Below are 18110 nucleotides of genomic sequence, written 5' to 3'. Positions count from 1 at the left end.
CACAGAGGGAGCTACACACCCACTGAACGCTCCAAACCCCAGTGCAGGGTTCAGATCTAGAAGTGAAGCCAGAAGCTCCCCTTCTCCCATCACCCTGGGAGGATGACCCCAGACTCAATAGCATGCCCCGCCCACAGAAAGATTCTTAATAACAAGTTTGTGCTCAACAAACCAAGTCTGCTCTGAAACCCATCCCCAAACCATCAGGAGAGCAAGAGCACCTGAGGTTAGATGGGCCTTGACGGGAGCCGGCACATTCCTGAGCCGAACAAGCAGAAAGGACCTGCCCGGAGGAGCTCCGGGCGCCAGCGGCAGGACGGCAGCCGCCTTGCAGAGTGGCAGGCTCAGTGGCCGAGGGCAATGCTGAGTGAGGCCATGGGAATCCACCAACCTCCACCCTGACTGAAGGCTGATGCCTGGGGAAGGCAGGTGCCCAGTGCCCAAGGGGCCTCTGCAGGAGGGGCCTGGGTGTCTCACCAGCCACAGCTCTTCAGACCCAAACTCATGTTTCCCCAGGTCAGGGTGAAACTGGAGAGGCACAGCCAGCCCCTCTTGGCGGGTGCCTACAGATGCTGAGGGGACGCTGTGGGTGGGGCCATGGGAGAGGACAGGGAGAGCCCCAGTGGGCAGGAGGAGGCAGCCGAGGACAGATGCTCACCCGGCTGTGAAGTGAAAGACCCCCACCATCCACAGGAGCCCTGGTGAGCCTGTCCTCGTGGCCTGGACTTCCAGCATCCACAACTGTGGGGACACAGTTGACGTTGCAGCCCTCACTGTGCCTGCCATGTTCCCGGATGCAGCTTTACTAAGGAACAGGCTCCCTGCTCCACAGCGAAGTCTCCTGGGAGACACCTCCACAAACACTGCCAAGTGGTCAGAGAGCAGGGCGCCATCACCTCAAAGCACCCACACGTGTCTTTCCTGGGTTCATGCTTTCCTTCCTCTCCATCATTCCCTTTGTCTCTCCTTTCTCAGCTGCCAACCACCCAGTCCATTCAATTAAAATAATGATCACCACTACCGCCATCACAAGCACTGCCACCACCACCACCATCACCATCATACCACCACTACCACCATCACCGCCACCACTGCCATCACCACCACCACCACCTCTAGCACCATCAACACCACCACCACTATCATCACCATGACCACCACCATGACCACCTCCACCACCATCAACACTACGACCACCACCACCACCACGACCATCACCATCACCACCACCACCACCACCTCCACCACCATCAACACCACCACCACCACCACCGCCAGCACCATCACCACCACCACCACCACCACCACCACGACCATCACCATCACCATGACCACCACCACCGCCACCACCTCTAGCACCATCAACACCACCACCACTATCATCACCATGACCACCACCACCACCACCTCCACCACCATCAACACCACCACCACCACCATCACCACCACCACCACCACCACCACCACGATCATCACCATGACCACCACCACCACCACCTCCACCACCATCAACACCACCACCACCACCGCCGCCAGCACCATCACCACCACCACCACCACCACCACCACCACGACCATCACCACCACGACCATCACCATCACCATGACCACCACCACCGCCATCACCATCACCATCATCACCACCACCGCCATTATTGCCACCACCACCATCTCTAATAATCAGCACATTGCCTGACACACTGAGTGAGTCCTTCCATCTGACACAAGCCCCACGTTTGTTGCCTGTAACACAGGGAGCCAGTGAAGCGTGGAGCAGAGCAACAAGCACGCCTGGCGGAGAAGTGGCGAGAAGCACCTCCCCTCTGTGGAGCCGGCATGCTGGCTTCCCCACGGCGGGCACTGGAGTCCTCGCTGACAGAGGCGGGCTCTGTGGAGGACGCTGGGGCCCCTCCACCCCGTTCTGCCCTGTGGGCTTGGGCTCAACGAGGTTGCTCCCAGTGGACACTGGCCTTGGAGAGACTTTCCTGAAGTTCCCGTGAAGAAGCAAGGATGTCCAGAGGCCGGGGACGGGGTGCACCCGCGAGCATTGTGGGCACTTCCATTCACCGGCTGTGCCCGACTGGGAGGACACAGTTTGAAACGTTCCAGCAAACACTTAAACCCAACCGCATGGCACAGCGGGCGGAGCTCGAGCAGGGCCACGGTTGTGATGGAGCCCAGGCCCAGGCCGGAAACCCCAGCTGCCACCCAGGCCAGTGGCCCTCCTGGGAGACCTCAACCCCACACGGTCTCCAGCCGGTACCTGCATCCTCGGAGAGACTGTCCGAGGACAGTGGCTCCTCCAGGGAGGCCTGGCCTGTCCCAGTGGCAGAGGGGGCTCCTGGCTGGGCGTCTTCTGGGAACTGCTGCTTGGGAGTGGACTGCTCACTCTGGGTGGCTCGGCTGCCCGCTCTGCTTTCAGTGTCTGCAAGAAAACACAGCTGTCAGCCTGCCTGTCCTCCCTCCCTACATGCTCTGTGTGTTTTGGTTAATCCTCACCTCACCTCACCTGAGGTTATTGTTTTTTTGGTTTTTTGTTTTTCTTCCATTGCTTTTTTTCAGAGAATAGGAGGGAGGGAGGGAGAAACATTGATGTGAGAGAGACACATCAACTGGTAGCCTCCCGCGCATGCCTGGAATGGGGGCAGGGAGGGAACCCATTACTGAGGTACGTACCCTTGACCAGGAATCGAACCTGTGACCATTTGGTGTTGATGCTCTAACCACTTAGAAACTCTGGCCAGAGCTCGACAGCTTCCATGCCAAAGCCTTGCTGGGCATATGCCTGCCTGGGTCCCGGAGTCCCTGCGCACACCCTGTCTTCCTAAGGCAGCTCCGAGCATCGCGACACCCCAGCCTCGCACACCTGCCCGTGCCCTCTCACTCCGACCTGTGCAGACTGGATAGTGGCCCCACCCGTATCTGCAGCTTTGGCTGCCTCCCCCTAACCCTGGCCTCTGCCTGGAGCTTGCTTTGGTCAGTGGGACACCACCAGATTTGATGCAACAGCAACCTCAAAAGCGATGCTCACTCCTGCTTGCTGCTCCTGGTCCTGGGCCCCGCCTGGAGGACACACCGGGCTAGCGTGGGATGGGCGGGGGAGGGAAGACGGATGCACGGCTGGGGGCGGGGCTGAGCTGCCTCCATCCTGCCAGCCAAGGCCAACCCCGACAGGTGACAACAAATGCCCCCAGGTGCTGGGTTGTTTGTTAGATGACATTGTGGCTACAGGAACAGATTCACCACAGGCAGCCCCAGGAAGGCAGAGAGCAGTAAGCGTGACCCTCACCCCTTTAACTCACACTTCGGGGTTCATGAGCCCAGAAATGGGGGGACTGCCGAGAACCAGGGGCATCACAGAGCAGGGATCCAAGAAGGATGACATCAGGCACCTAGCAGGGAGGAGAGGAGGACCTGGGCTCCCCTTGTTTGGGGCTCAGCTGTGGAGCCTTTGAGGGTCTGACCCCTGATCATTCAGGGTCTCATCTTACTGATGAGGGTCCGGCGCTCAGGAGCATAGTGACTGGTCCTGGTCCCACAGCCACAAGGTTGGGAGACTGCAGGCTGGAGACTCAGCAGCTGAAAACGTGCCCATTCTGAGACCCACCGCAGTCCCTGTGGACCCCCTCGTCCCCATCGCCGTGTCATCGGGCCATCGCAGTGCAGAGTGGCAGCGTCACCTGTGCAGGTTCACGCAGCCTGGAGGCAGCAGGGTGAGGGCAGGGACCGGAACTTGAGCGCTTGCTGCGGGCAGCCTCCCGCACAGCGTGGGAGGTGGGGGTAGAGTGGATTGTGGAGTCAGGGGCCCCCTTTGCCTGCTGTCTTTGTCTCCACCAACAGGGTGTGCTTTCACTCCCAGCATGCCACAGCCGGGTAAAACGTGCGGTCACCCTGCCCGCACACCCCCAGCCCTCACGGCGGAACTGTCTGTACCCACAGTGTGCCTGGCCTGGGGCTCCTCAGCCATAAAATGAGAGGAGTCTGACCACCTGCTTCACGGCAAAGGTGTGAGAATTAAGTGCATTAACACTTGCAACATGCCTGGAACAAACACCCAATATGCTAGCAATCACCATTATTGCTGTTGATGGGGGTTTGTGTGTTTTTTAAATCCTCATTTGAGGAAATGTTTTTGTTAATTTTAGAGAGTGGAGGGGTGGGGGAGAAAAATATTGATGTGAGAGAGACACATCAACCGGTTGCCTCCCGTACACGTCCTGACTGGGGATCAAACCCAAAACCCGGGTTTGTCCGTGGTGGGGAATGGAACCCACGACCTCTTGTTGCACAGGATGATCCTCCAACCGCAGGCCACTGAGGGAATTTTGATGGGGAGGAGGTGGTGATGGTCTGATCACCAGGCTGGGGCCCATGTGTCCACGTGATAACAACAGGCTCTCTTACAGCACCCGCCCCGTGCCCAGGGCACTGGCCAGTCCCATGTGTGCAGCGCACGAAGGATTGGGCTGGACACAGCTCACCTCGTCCCCTCTGCAGCACACCTGTCTCCTGGGGGAGGGGGAGCCTGCAGATTTGGACTGGAAAGCTCACATTGCACAGCCATGCCGCCTGATGGGGGACCAAGCCAAGGGCCAGCCAGCTTTCCCCAGAAAGGGACAGATGGCCCATCATTTATTTATTTAAAATATATTTTATTGATTTTTCACAGAAAGGAAGGGAGAGGGATAGAGAGCTAGAAACATCGATGAGAGAAATACATTGACCAGCTGCCTCCTGCACAACCCCACCGGGGATGTGCCTGCAACCAATGTACATGCCCTTGACCGGAATCGAACCTGTGACCTTTCGGTCCACAGGCCAACGCTCTATCCACTGAGCCAAACCGGTTTCGGCCAGATGGCCCATCATTTAGACTGTGGGCCATATGCCATACGGTCCATGCTGCCTTTTCTTTTTAAAAACATATATTTTATTTAGTTTTTATAGAGAGGAAGAGAGAGAGAGAGAGAGTTAGAAACATCAATGAGAGATAAGCATCGATCAGCTGCTTATCCCCCTACTGGGGGATAAGCACACCCCCTACTGGGGATGTGCCCTTGACTGGAATTGAACCTGGGACCTTTTAGTCCACAGGCCGACGCTCTATCCACTGAGCCAAACAGGTTTTGGCCATGCTGCGTTTTCTTCCTTGATTTTTACAAAAATCCTTTAAGTGTAAAAATCATTCTCCACTCAGGGCCTTATAAAAACAGGCCATGGGTTGGGTCCACAATGAGTCTGCCAACCGACCTCTGACCTAGGGAGAGACCCAGAAAAGTGCCAGCAGGTCCCTGGCCTCATGGACAAAGTTTGCTGTCACCGCTCAAACCCATTTCTTGGCCCCTCTCAGGCCTGGCCTTGTCGTGCCTGACACACTGTCGTGACCGCCTCTGCCCCAGCTCGCTCCCTCGGTCGGCGGTGCAGGAAGAGAATGGCAGCAGCACCCGGGCCTCGTGCTCCCTGTGAGGCTGCCACCACCGCTCCCAGACATGGACACGAGGTTTAGAAGGCGTGGCCATTTGCTGCCTCAACATTGTGCTATTGTCACAATGACCCCTCTCCCTCCTCATCAGCATCAGTGGCAAGCCAGTCAGAACAATGGTTGGAGGGCGTCCCGGTCTCAGCCTCCTAGGGCTCTGCTGAGCTGCCCACCAGCATGCAGGCCCAGCTGCCCCGCTTCCAGCAGGCTCTGAGCTGCAGCTCGGAATCTTGTTCGATGAAAACTTCCAGTTCCCAAAATAGCCCTGGTGGCAGGGCGGTTGCTAGGAAACACTGGCTGGGGTAGGGGAGCTGTGGGCGGCCCTCTCCGGCCGGTTTCCACTGCCGCCCTTTCCCTCTGAGGCCACAGGGGAGCACGAGGCCAAACCTGTGTCATCTAGAGTAGCCAGAGGAAACATGCCATGAACACGTCTACACACACGTGCACATAAACACACACACGGGCACATGGGCACACATGTGTGCAGGCAAGCACCCACACTTGAGCACACACATGCTCACACTGGCCCTGGCATTCCAGACAGACTCGCTGTCCCTGCCCAAGTCCCTGAGGAAAGGACCGCTGAGCACAGCACGGTGGCAGCTCGCTCTCACAGCCCATGATGGAGTATGAAGCTCCCTGTCATTTAAGAAAATGCCTCGTCGACATGAGCAGGAAGATGGAGGACAGTTACCCGGAACACGCAGTGTCTGGCGTGGAGACACCTGCGGGCCCCTGCCCTCACTGCCAGCATTTGGGCAGGGCCCGGGGAGGGGCTGGCAGGCTGGCCGGCCCTCACAGCATGTGTCAGAGAAGAGCAGCCACAGCAGTGAAGACAGAAAAAGGGTCACCTCCTCCCCCCCACACAGACCGAGTCCCAGCTCATCTGTTGCACAGCCGCACAGGTCTCCCGCCTGGTTCAGAAGGTTACTGCTGCCCCGGAGCCAGAGCAGAGGGTCAGAGGGTCTGCACACAGAGCGAACAATAGCACTAAACCCACCCCAACCCTGTGAGTGGGGAAGGCAAACCGTGTCCTGGACAAGGCTCCAGGGTCAGCTCCCACTGCTGCGCTGGTGATGGCTGTGTGGGCAAACTCCAGGTTGACTTACATGTGCACCGTGTGGGGGCATGTGTGCATGGGGGCATGTGTGTGGGGTACATGGGTGGTAGCATGTGCATGTGCGGGGAGGCACATGTGTGTGTCTGTGAGTGCACCCATGTGCGTGCAATGTGTGTGTACCACATGTGTGTTGTGTGTGTGTACTGTATGTCCATGTGCACTGGTGTGTGCACAATGTGTGCACCATGTGTTTGCACAGTGTGTGCACGTACACCATGTGTGCATGTGTGTGCCATATGTGTGCATGCACCATGTGTCCGTGCTCAGCGTGTATTACCACATATGGGTGCCGTTGACTGGGAATCGAACCAGATGCCGAGCACAGCCCACACCTGCTCCATGCCCCAGTGAAGAGGGGACTCCTCGCCTTCACATAGCTGAAAAAGTAACAAGAAACATAGCAGCCCTGGCTGGTTTCCTCAGTGGTTACAGCATCGGCCTGTGAACCAAAGAGTCGTGGGTTCGATTCCCAGGCAAGGGCATGGACCTGGGTTGCAGGTTTGATCCCTGACCCTGGTCCGGGGCAGGGGGCATGTGTGGGAGGCAACCAATTGGTGCGGCTCTCTCACACCAATGTTTCTCACTCAGGTGAGGATGCAAAGCAAACAAAAAGAAAGAAATAGAGTAGTTCATGAGTTACACAAAACTCAAATTTCCAAACCCACAAACAAGGGTGTGCCAGCTGCTACGCCCTCGCTGAGACATACTACTGTCTTTTGCCTTTCTAGGCCGTCAGTAGTTGCCCTCGGGCCCATGGCCCCAGAGCCTACACTCCGCTGTCGGATCCTCTGTGGGAAAGGTCTGCCGGCCGATGGAGCTGGAGGGGGGTGGAGGCCAGGAGCCCCTCCTCTGCGGCAACACCGCCTGGCGGTCACCCCGACACTCTGGCTGCCGCCACAGTCCGCCCCGCTGGGTCTCTGTTCAACCGTCAAACAAAATGGTCACCAGACTCGGTGCTTAGGAGCGGCAAGCTGCCTTCTAGACCTTCTTCCTTCTCATCCCCTCCTTCTGTCCTTCCAGGAGTCAATCCACATGAGTCTTCATTAGCAGCGGTCACGTCTTATAACAGATAAATAGGCCATAACTCTGTTTTTACTTTCACTTCTCCAAGACCCAAAGGAAGGTTTGTTGGCAACACGTTCAAAGGGCCTCGTCGTGTCCCATCCAGACAAAACCAGTCCTGAGTCCTCGCTCACAGGGCCGGGCCTGCAGGCCTGTCAGCACAGCTCTCCTTCACGTGCCAAGTCTGAGTCCTGGCGCCACGTATGTGCCCACGTGGGTTTGCCCTACACACATCCTCAGAACACTTCTGTCTCTGAATCTAAAGAAATGACGACGAGTGGGGAGAGGGGTTTTGATAGGAACCCCCCACGGAGGCCAGGATCCTTCCGTCAGGACCGAGAGCCCGCCCAGCTTCTGAGAATGAGGTTGGTGAACCCCCGCACTGAGCCCGGGGTGTCAGAGGACCAGAGACCAGGGGCCCCGGTCCGGTGCCTTTTGGTGCCACAGAGAGAGGAAGACTAGGAGCTCAGGAATCTCACGGAGGAACGGCGCTGTCCATAATGACCAACGTTTCTTAAAGGTGCAGACACAGGTGGCCACAGACTCGACCACGACGAAGACCTCGGAGCGGGGCTAACGGCGTCGGGGCCCTGCGGGGTGACCCTGGCAGCCGCCTCAGACGCCCTATTGCTTACCTGCACGCCGGGGAGGACGCACCGGCCCTGGTGCCGTGAGGACCAAAGCGATACAGGCCCGCCGCCCAGCGCAGCACGGCGCCATCAGGGTGGCTCAGAAATGCAGCGGCAGGGTAGGTGGCAGTAAAAATAACTCTCCTGAGTCAAGGATTAAATGTGAATGTGCAGTAACAAAGCCACTGCTGCCACTTCAGGGAGTAGCCACAGCCAAACCCCACGCACTGCTCTGCGGGAAGCCTCCCGCCTCCTGGGGAAGGAGACTGCTCTGAACTGTGCCAGGGAGGGGCCTCCAATGCCCTCAGCTCTCAGAGGCTGGGGCTGAGCCTGTGGGCGGGACTCCGGCAATTCCTGCAGCCACGCAGCCCACGGGGTCCAGCAGCCACAGGAGGACTCCAGGCTTCTCCAATTTCCACTCCACCCGACGGGCCTCCGGGCCCAGGAGAGATGCCTTCTGTGCTCCTGGGCTCAGTGCTGCCCACTTACCCTGACTCACTTACCCTGCCCCAGTTACCCTGCACCCCACCTGCCCTGTCCCCACCCACCTTGCTCCCCACTTACCCTCCCCCACCCACCCTGCTCCCCACTTACCCACTCCCCACTCACCCTGCTCCCCACTTACCTTGCCCCCCACTTACCCTGCCCCCACCCAACCTGCTCCCCATTTATCTTCCCCCACCCGCCCTGCACCCCACTTACCCTGCTCCACCATCTCGAGCAGCCCCTTCTTGATGAGCTCCTCCCGACCCTGCCGGCCGGCCTTCTTCTCGAGAGCTGCATACACACAAACACCAGGTGAGTCAGGGCGGGGCTCTGGAAGACACGGGGAGGCCCAGGAGGTGGGGTAAGGGGGCCTGGTCCCCTGGACCCCTTATTTGGGAACCCCAAGCTTTCTCACTGACCAAGCTGCCATGTGTCATACCTGAGCAGCAAGCCTGGATGACACCCTTCTCTCGGCTGGCCCCCACTGCCCACTCTGCCCTCCACCAAATGCTCCTTAATTAACCGGCTAGCACCGCTTCTCTCTGCCCAATGTCCTGGGCACTTTCCTGTTATCGTTAAACACTCCTGGACCTCTCCGCTCACTCAGGCTCGCTGAATAACGGTGTCTAGCTCTGGTTCTGGACAAGGAGAATTAGTCAATCAACTTGGTGGGTGGTTAAAAAACTATCTTGTAGGGGGGACAGTGGGGAGATGAGGACATATATGTCATACCTTAATCAATAAAGAAAATAAATAAATAAACATTAATATCTAGCCCTGTCCGGTTGTTCAATAGTTAGAGCCTCATCCCCAAACACCAAAGGGTCTAGGTTCGACTCTGATCAAGGGCACATACTGGGACTGCAGGTTCGATCCCAGGTCCTGCTTGGGGCACATGTGGGATACAGCCAATCGATATGTTTCTCTCACATCAATGTTTCTCTTTCTGCCTCTGTCTCTCCTTTTCTCCCTCCCTCCCCCTTCTAGTCTCTCTAAAAATCAATGGGAAAATATGCTTGGGTGAGGACTAACAAAACTAATAATAATAATTATGTAAAAAGCATAAAAAGGTGAGAGGAGGACCAACTGCTACTATGAGCGATCCCCCACGGGCTTTGTCTCCGGCAGCATCTGAGCCCCGGAAGGAAACGGAAACCCCAAAATCGCAGTGGCCACGGCCTGAGCCAAGCACTCACCAAGGCAAGTCCCAAGGCCGGAGCCAATGGCACAAGAACAGCCGCTCACGAATGGCTCCCAGCAGAGCTGAGAGGCACCCACAAGGGCCTGTGGGTGAGATGCTGTCTCCCTGGGTTTGCTTCTCAAGGCCGACCTTCCCTTCAACCTGGATACGCCGGGGGCCAGGGGCCAGACTGAGCAGGGTGCTAGGCTACTCTCAGCTCCTGGCCCCGCGGGTGCGTCCTCCCTCTGAGCCTGTCCTTCCCTAACGAGCCCAGCAACAGCACTGGCCACACTGCTTCGGAGCGTGTGCGTTGGGAACACGGAGTCTGTGTATTGGGAATGCGCTGTTGCTGTGTGCTGTATGGCCAGTTCGCTGCGGCCACATGCGCCCCTATCGGTTGTCTAACGGTCACAGTTCCCAGTGTGCCTGCGGGGCAGCGGCACAGCTCCCCAGGTGAGCGGAGGAACAGCCGGAGGTGGGTGGGGGACCTGCGGGTCCTCTAAGGGGAGGGGGGGCATGGGGATGCAGTACCCCCACCCGTCTATCCCTCCCCAGCCTCTTCAGGAAGAGTGCAGAGCCGAGGGCCGCCCTCCAAATCTCCAGGGGGCTCTTGGGGACCCCAGGCCCAGCTTTGTCAAAGTGGGTTCCTGTGCAGGAAGGTGGGTGCTTGCTCCTCAGGGGAGGGGTCAGCCAGGAGAGCTTGACAAGCCAGGGTCTCAGTGCAGCCTGGCCCTGGCTTTTTCACGAGGTCCCAGGTGACGTGTGTGCCCCTAGGGGCTGGTGGTAAGCGGGTCATAGTGCTGACCTGTCCCAGCAGGTGGATGGGCCTGGAAGGCCCCCTGGAGGGGGCGACCCGGCAAGTTGGGCAGCTCCTGGCTTCAGAGGCCAAGGCAGCCTGCCCGTGGGGCTGGGGAGACGCAGGCCACGAAAGGCTCAGCAACAAGGACACCGCCTCGCTCCCAGGGCTCACCGGACGTCGTCTGCTTCAGCTTTTCATTTTTCTTTTTCCTCCATTTCCAGGGTTTGAAGATCCTGCCCAGCGTGGCCAGCCTGCTGTTCCTCCGGGCGGGGGGCGTGCGAGTCCCTGAGACCAGATATTCCGAGCGCACGGGGGGCGTGGGGTCCATCTCACCTGGAAGACAACACCGAGGGCTCAGGACCACGCGTCCCCGGGACTCCGAGGAGCCACTGCGATTCCGCAGAGCCGGCCCCAGAGCGCGTGTTTCATTTCCCCTCTGTGAGCCCCTCCACTGCAGCTCCCCACAGCTCCCAGACCCCACCTGCAGCACCGCGATCTGAAGACAGAACTCTCCACCCCAGGACCTCTGCTCGCATTGCGCCCTCCACCTGTGCTGCTCGCTCTGCCGCTGCTCTGTGCCCTTCAGCTGCTCAGGGGGCCCGGCCACCTCAGGGAGTTTGTCTTCCCCCATCCCAGGTGAGGTCCAGGCCTGGCCCCCATTCCGAAGTGACCCGCACGGCCACCAAGGAGCCACTGTGAGCTGGCGCCCACCCCGCCCGCTGGCTCAGCTGCCAGCTCTGCCGCGGCCCTGGGCAGGCCTGGCCGTGCTCCTCGTGGGCAGCAGAGAATAACTAAGACCAGAGTGGACAGAGCGAAGCGGCCGGATCCCTTCCTCAATCAGAAAGCGAGGCCACTGGCACGCTCCGCAGGAAGCAGAGGCTGGGCCGAGGAAGCGCACGGCGTTGCTGCCACACAGGAGACTGGTGGCAGCCACAAGCCCGTGGACAGGGTGCGGCTGGGTCATTGTACCTCTTCTGAGACCATGCACACACGTGGGAAGATAAAGCGGACGGTGTGAGCAGACACCTGCTCTGTCTCAGGGACAGTCTGTGGGGTTGGGGGTGGGGGTGGGGGTCTGGGAGAGAGAATGGTGTGGGCTCCCCAAAGGCCGTATGAGAAGGGTATTAAAAAAAAAAATAGAATGAAAAACAAAACATGACTAAGACAATATGTCACCCAAGGTGGGAGTCGATAATGGGACACTAGTAAGGATGTGCCAGGCCAACGGGGGCCAGGCCAATGGGTGTGTCTTCTCTCCCTCTCTCTCTCTCTCTCTCTCTTTCTCTCTCTCTCTCTCTCTCTCTCTCTCTCTCTCTCTCTCTCTCTCTCTCTCTCTCTCTCAATGGAGCAGGAGTCATGTGTGAGGGGCTGTGGCCACAGCTGGCCCATAGACCAGCCCTGGCCAGGTGGGAGGTATTTTATTTAGACAAACTTGGGCGTCTTATTTCAGAACCTCTCCCTCCAGGCTCAGCAACCAGGAAGGCACCAAAGCAATGGCATTCTCCCCTGGTTTTCCGCTGTAATCCCGAGGCCCTGCACCCAGTAGGAGCCTGGGACATGCAGGTGAGAAATGATTGAGCCGGGGGACCCAAGGGTGCCAGGCAGGATCCCTCCTCCATCCTTGCCCCAGCTTCTTGCAGGTGTGTAGGATGCAGCCAGTCCTTTCCTGGAGACAGTTTATTCCCTGATACTCTTTCCTGCACCCACAGGCGCCAGATGGAGCAGAACGGCCAGTGTCACCTGCTCCGGAGCGCCAGCTGTCTGGAGGCAGGCACTGTGGGCATAATCTGCGAAGGCCTGGCCAGGTCTCCCCAAGCCGGGGCTCATATGAAGATGAAGACAAGACCCGAGAGATGACCTGGGAATGATGAAGCATTACCAACCCTTTCTGTATACCTCCTCGCCTGGCCCACCAAGGAAGGGTGGCAGGTACGAGAAACACACGCCTAACAAGGTAAAATGAACATGAGGGAAAACCAGAGAAAGGGGATTTGGACAGGGCCGCAGCAGCCCCTCACACGGGCACCATCCCTGTGTCCCTGGCACTTCACCGATGCAGCTCTGAGCTTCCTGGTGGGCAAAGCAGAAGGAGCAGCACGAAGGCTAGACCACAGGTTGGACCACAAATCCCACCCCACTTGCTACCTGCATTGCTGAGACCCTGGGCCAGGTCACCAGATGCAGGAAGGGTGAGGTCAAGTGCTTGGAGGAAGAATGCAGCTGTGAGGGGCCTGGGGACCTTCCGCTCCAACAGCCTGACTCGTTCCTGTGCTGGGCGTGCAGCATGCTTAGTCTGGGGGACCCCTCGGGGCCTGCTCTCATCAGGGAGCACAGACCCCTGAGCCCAGGGGCCTGCTCCCCACCTCCCCAGGTGGCTCGGGCCAGGGCCAGGCAGGTGAGAGCTCCTGAACACTGGGACTTGCAACCCAAGAACAGAAAGTTCAGGAGCCACGCTGTGCAGCTCAGTGCAGGAATTCCGTATAAACACCCAAGAGCAGGATGGCATGAGTGTGTCAACAGCTGTGGGCATGGGGGTCCCAGTGAGTGGAGGTGGGCCTGGGTCCTTCTGGGCATGGAGTGGGCTCTGCACATGTGAAGGTGGGTGTGAATGTGGGTGGGTGGGTAGGTATGTAGGAGATGGGGGTGTGGGAAAGTGTGCACCTGCAGGAGGGCATTTACGTATGTGGGTGAGCATGTCCACACCTGGGTGGGTGTGCATGCACCCCTACATGTGTGCCCCCAGAAAGGGCAGGCTGGGCATGCTGCCCCTTCCCTCCGCGCGGCCTCTGAATCCCTGAGCGTCTCTGGAGTTGCCAGGGAACGCCCTGCCCTTCCCACCGGGGAGGATCCACGGGGAAGGTGCATTAGCAAGCCTCTGCCCTCTAATTAGCTCAGGTGCTAAGTCCCAGCACCTCTGCTGCCTATGAAACATTAGCTGTTAATTAATGGAAGTGTTTCCACAGGGGCACGAGGAGGTAAACACACAGCCTCTGGGCAGGCAGGCCCTGGGTGCCCAGGTGAAGGATGGGGCAGGCAGGCGCCTGCTGACATTGCGCACCGAGCTGAAGGCACAGGCGCCGCTCCCTCCCAGTCCCCTCTCATGCTCAGGGCAGCTGGAGCTCGTCCCCAGTACCCAACCTCACCCATCTCCTCATCGGTGGATCCCATAAACCTGCACGTTCTAGAACAGGCAGCGAGAAACACCAATGCTCCAGCCTTGCTCACTGAGCTTACAGCTCATCTTCAAGCCTGGTGCAGGGTCTACTCCCTTATTCATAACATTCCCTTCCATCCCAGCCCTGGCCACTTGGCATCATCCCGGGTGCAGGGCTTACTGCTATTTTTCCATGAGCACAGGCACATTGCTGTGTCCCTGGCATCTTCACCGAAGCCCAGCACCCAGGAAGTGCTCCAGTAAACACACCTGCTCAGCCTCTGAACCTGGGATGCTAGTGCGGGAGCCAGGGCCTGGCCCTGTCCATCTGAGTCCAAAGTCCACCCTTCATCATGCCAGGCATTTCCGCTTTCTTGCCTCCTGACCACTGAGCCAACCCTGACTCCCCTTTCCACATCCCTGGGACACCCGGCCTTGAAGAGCAGTGAAAGGAGAGAGGTCAAGCACCAATGCCACATGCTGCATGGCTGGCCTCTCAGGAGACAGGCACCATCTGCATTAGATAATGTTGGAACATGATTTCTGCATGTTTATTTATTCACTCACCAACTCACTAATCAACACCAGCCGAGGCCCGCTGTGCGCCAGGGCCGCGCTCTTTGAATCCAGTCAACACGAGGTTCTGTCTCACCAGGCTGGAAGCTCACCTGCTAATCGAGGGAGCAGGAAGACAACGAACACGGGAACAATGAGGTATCCCTCGAAACAGACATGTTGCCGAAACCGGTTTGGCTCAGTGGTAGAGCGTCGGTCTGCGGACTGAAAGGTCCCAGGTTCGATTCCGGTCAAGGGCATGTACATTGGTTGCGGGCACATCCCCAGTAGGGGTGTGCAAGAGGCAGCTGGTCGATGTTTCTCTCTCATCGACGTTTCTAGCTCTCTATCCCTCTCTCCTCCTTTCTGTAAAAAAATCAATAAAATATATTTTTTTAAAAAAGAAAGAAACAGACATGCACTACTGAAGCTGAAAATGAGAAGCTGGAATAAGGAACAACAGTGTATGGCCTCGGTGTCTTCCCTGAGTCTGTCTCCGCCCAGAAGCAGAGGGAAGTGGGGCTGGACCCCCTGCTCTGATGGCTCCCTGACCACAGGGGAACCTGTGCCTGGAACCAGCAGGAAGAACAGATGGGGATTGCAACTTCGGAGCAAACACTTCTGAGAAGCAGTTCTGAAAACTCTGAGAAGGGGGCATTTGACTTGGGCCTCGCAGGTAGAGCAGGTGTTAAATAAAAGGTGCGGACCCATCAAAGCTGACAGGACATTGGGACTGGAGAATGGGGGGTAATGCAGGAAAGTGAGAGCTGATGTCCCTAGCCTGAGGTTAAGTAACATTTTCATGCACAAAAGTGATATGCCAACTTTCTATGGTGTTGACTAATGACCAATACACACACACAAACAAACATACACAAAACTAGCATCCATAACTAATAGGAAGGATATAATCTCAAAGAAGGAAAAGCATTTTTTAATTAAACACATATCAATACATGAGAAAAATAATGAGGACATGTTGTCCTTCATGTACTAACTTGCTGGCAGGGTCTGTGCACTTGAATCTGAGAACTCTTAGGCCGAGCTCCTGGCTGCTGGAATGGAGGGGATGGAGCGAGGCTACGGCCTGGCCATGAGGAGCTGTGTGTGGCTGTGACCGAAGCCCTGAGTGTGCAGGAATCACTGGGGAACCTGCTGTGAGATCAGCATTGTGGGAAGGCCTCATAGAATGTTGGGGCGATGGGCAGATTGCAGGGGAACAAGACGGAAGGCAGGGAGGCTGGTTGAGAGGGAACAGGCAGGTGAAGGCAGGGGACCAGTGGAGAAAGGAGGAAGGGAACCAGAGATGTCACCAAAGATGGGTCCTCCTCAGAATAGGGAGAGGGATCAAGGGGAGACATAGATGCCCATGGAAGATCGGGAAGACCAAGTTTTGTTTTGCTGCCACCATCATGGCCTGTGCGTGTGACCAGCTGTGCCCTGAGCCCCTAGCATGGATGAGCTTGTCTTGTTCCCACCCAGACCCTAGAGGACAGGTGACTGTTTTCATTGCCTACATTGCAAAGGCAAAAATGGAGGCAAAGAGAATTGAAATCATTTTCCCAGGTCACAGGGTCAAAGCCCTTGTCCTAAGCCCTGGTTAGAGCACAGGGGAACAGATACTGTCATCAGGGACACAGCATGAGGGAGGACAAGCAGGGAGGGCAGAGGTCATTATAGTTGCAACTGTGGTAAAGTCAGGGCATTTAGGGTCCAAAAGACCAGTGGCACGTGTCCCAGCTGCAAGATACAGCTTGATGGCGTCTACAAAGCAAGTGCTAGGCGTTCTAACCACCCCACCGCCCGGACGGGTTGGTCTGGACCTCCCAAGCCACATCTTCACACAGATCTGGTCTCCCAGATGCATAAGCACCCCTGCAGGCCTGGTCCACTCCTCCTGAAAGATTTTTGCGTAACAACGAGAGAGGGGATACTTGGGAGCACTGATCAATATGAACAGAACTAGGGCTCCACGTGAGCACGTCCAGGCAGGAGCACTGGCGGAACTGAACTGGGCGGGAGGGGCATGCAGGGAAGGCGGAGGCAGCAACAAGGGCTAATTCATTCAAAGGGGACAACTCCTGGGGGAGGGGCCTGTGTTCTCAGGGCCTCTGATGCTGTCCTGGGTTGAGATAACATCCATCAGAACTCGAGGTCAATGCTAGCCCACGTCAGCAGCACGGTTACCGCGTAGGAGCCGAGGACCATGACCGGGCAGCACCTCTCCCTCCCCCTCTGACACCCAGCACAGTGCTGGCACTTGGAGTGGAGAATGAAGGAGTGAGTGAGTGAATGAAGGAGTGAGTGAATGAGAGAGACTCATTCTGAGCTATGAAAACTGAAACAAAATCGAAACGCATGTCTGTGGTTATCAACAACCACCTGGGCTCACCTCTGTGCCCCTCAACGCGGAATAATTGCCATTCCTAAGCAACCACCGGGCCTCCAGCTGGCTGTCACCTCCCCTGGAAGCCCCCTACGCTGCCCCTAACACCATGGCATCCCTCTCCCTTGCTCATCATTGGAGATGCTAAGAAACATAAGGAGGAAGCAAGGCCCTGAAGTATGATGAGTCAGATCCTGCCTGACGTAGGAGATGGGATTTTTAAATTTCCGGGGGGTGGCTGAGGAATTCTTCTGCGAGTTCAAGCAGACAACCCCAGGGGGCGGGGATGACCTTTTCAGCTCCATTTCACAGTCAGGAAGTGAGGACGGAGCCACATGGCTTTTAAGTGCTGGGTCTGGGACTGGCATCCAGGCTCACTGATCTAATGTCCACCATCTGGGCATGGCATCGGTGTTTCTCAAAGTGTGTTCCATGGAACCCTAGCATGGGAGATGCTTTGTGGGTGGAAACACTGTCTACACTCAAAGCCTTCCCTGAAGAGTCTCACCGCATAGTATCAGAGGAAAGGCTCTGAGAAGTCCTGCAGTAAGCACTCCTATTCATCCGTTGAGCTAGCTTTTTCTAAACAGATGGGCCAAGCAACCCTATTTACACCTTGATGCCCAGATAGCAATAACCACGGGAAAGCTGTCAGATGGAGCTGGCGCAATAGACCTGAGGAACCCACTCCTGCTGAGTAGTGTTAATGACGACGTAGTTTGGGAATATGCAAGATCCTCCCCGATATCTCTGTTCCAAAGATAACAGGATTCTCTAAGATGGTAGCAGAGGTTGGGCCCCAAATTTTCCCAAGTCTCTAAGCTTCTTCCAGCTGTCTGAGCAGCTCCCCCCCCCCCTTCCCCCAGCAAGGATACTGAAATTGGGACCAGATAACTGGGCACCCTTTGTGCCTGGGACACTAGTGGAAAAATCAAGACATGATTAAAGTGATTAACGTGCCTTCTTCTCCCTCACATGTCCGGTGGAAAAAACAGCGCATCTCACTAAAGGCCCATCTGCTTAGTATCAACCCCGTGATTCTGCCAATGGGCCCGGGCCTGCCAGACATATGGCCAGTTCTCCAAGTGAAAGCCAGCTTAGCTCCGTAAATAAGGTGGTTCTGAGACACAGCCCACAGAGCTTCGAACCAGGGGTTACATGTGAAGAGGTGGGGTCTGGGAAGTGGGGGAACACCTGGGAAAGCTGCCTCCTCATTGCATCATCCCAGCCCTCTGTTGCTATGGGGCCTAGTAGGACGCC

At 57.1% G+C, this 18110-nt stretch overlaps 1 protein-coding gene across 5 annotated transcripts in view; it reads right to left on the bottom strand.

The window, feature by feature from the left end:
* PHACTR3 (phosphatase and actin regulator 3) overlaps nucleotides 1-18110 on the bottom strand; it is a 168886-nt gene that overhangs the window by 39969 nt on the left and 110807 nt on the right. For 4 of the 5 annotated variants that reach the window (XM_084888983.1, XM_084888981.1, XM_084888982.1 and 1 more), the window contains 3 exons: nucleotides 10927-11088; nucleotides 8993-9067; nucleotides 2264-2425 (listed from right to left, as the gene is read on the bottom strand). In XM_084888983.1, coding sequence (XP_084745109.1) covers nucleotides 2264-2425; nucleotides 8993-9067; nucleotides 10927-11088 — 399 coding nt within the window. Of the gene's footprint in view, nucleotides 1-2263; nucleotides 2426-8992; nucleotides 9068-10926; nucleotides 12161-18110 lie in introns of those variants that run through there. The other variant, XM_084888979.1, reaches the window with a different exon arrangement.

Source organism: Pipistrellus hanaki (assembly GCF_964339955.1).
Source record: "Pipistrellus hanaki genome assembly, chromosome: 6".
NCBI classification, from domain to species: domain Eukaryota; kingdom Metazoa; phylum Chordata; class Mammalia; order Chiroptera; family Vespertilionidae; genus Pipistrellus; species Pipistrellus hanaki.
The sequence above is the reverse complement of the archived record's forward strand: the minus strand, read 5'-3'. Positions and strand labels throughout refer to the sequence as shown.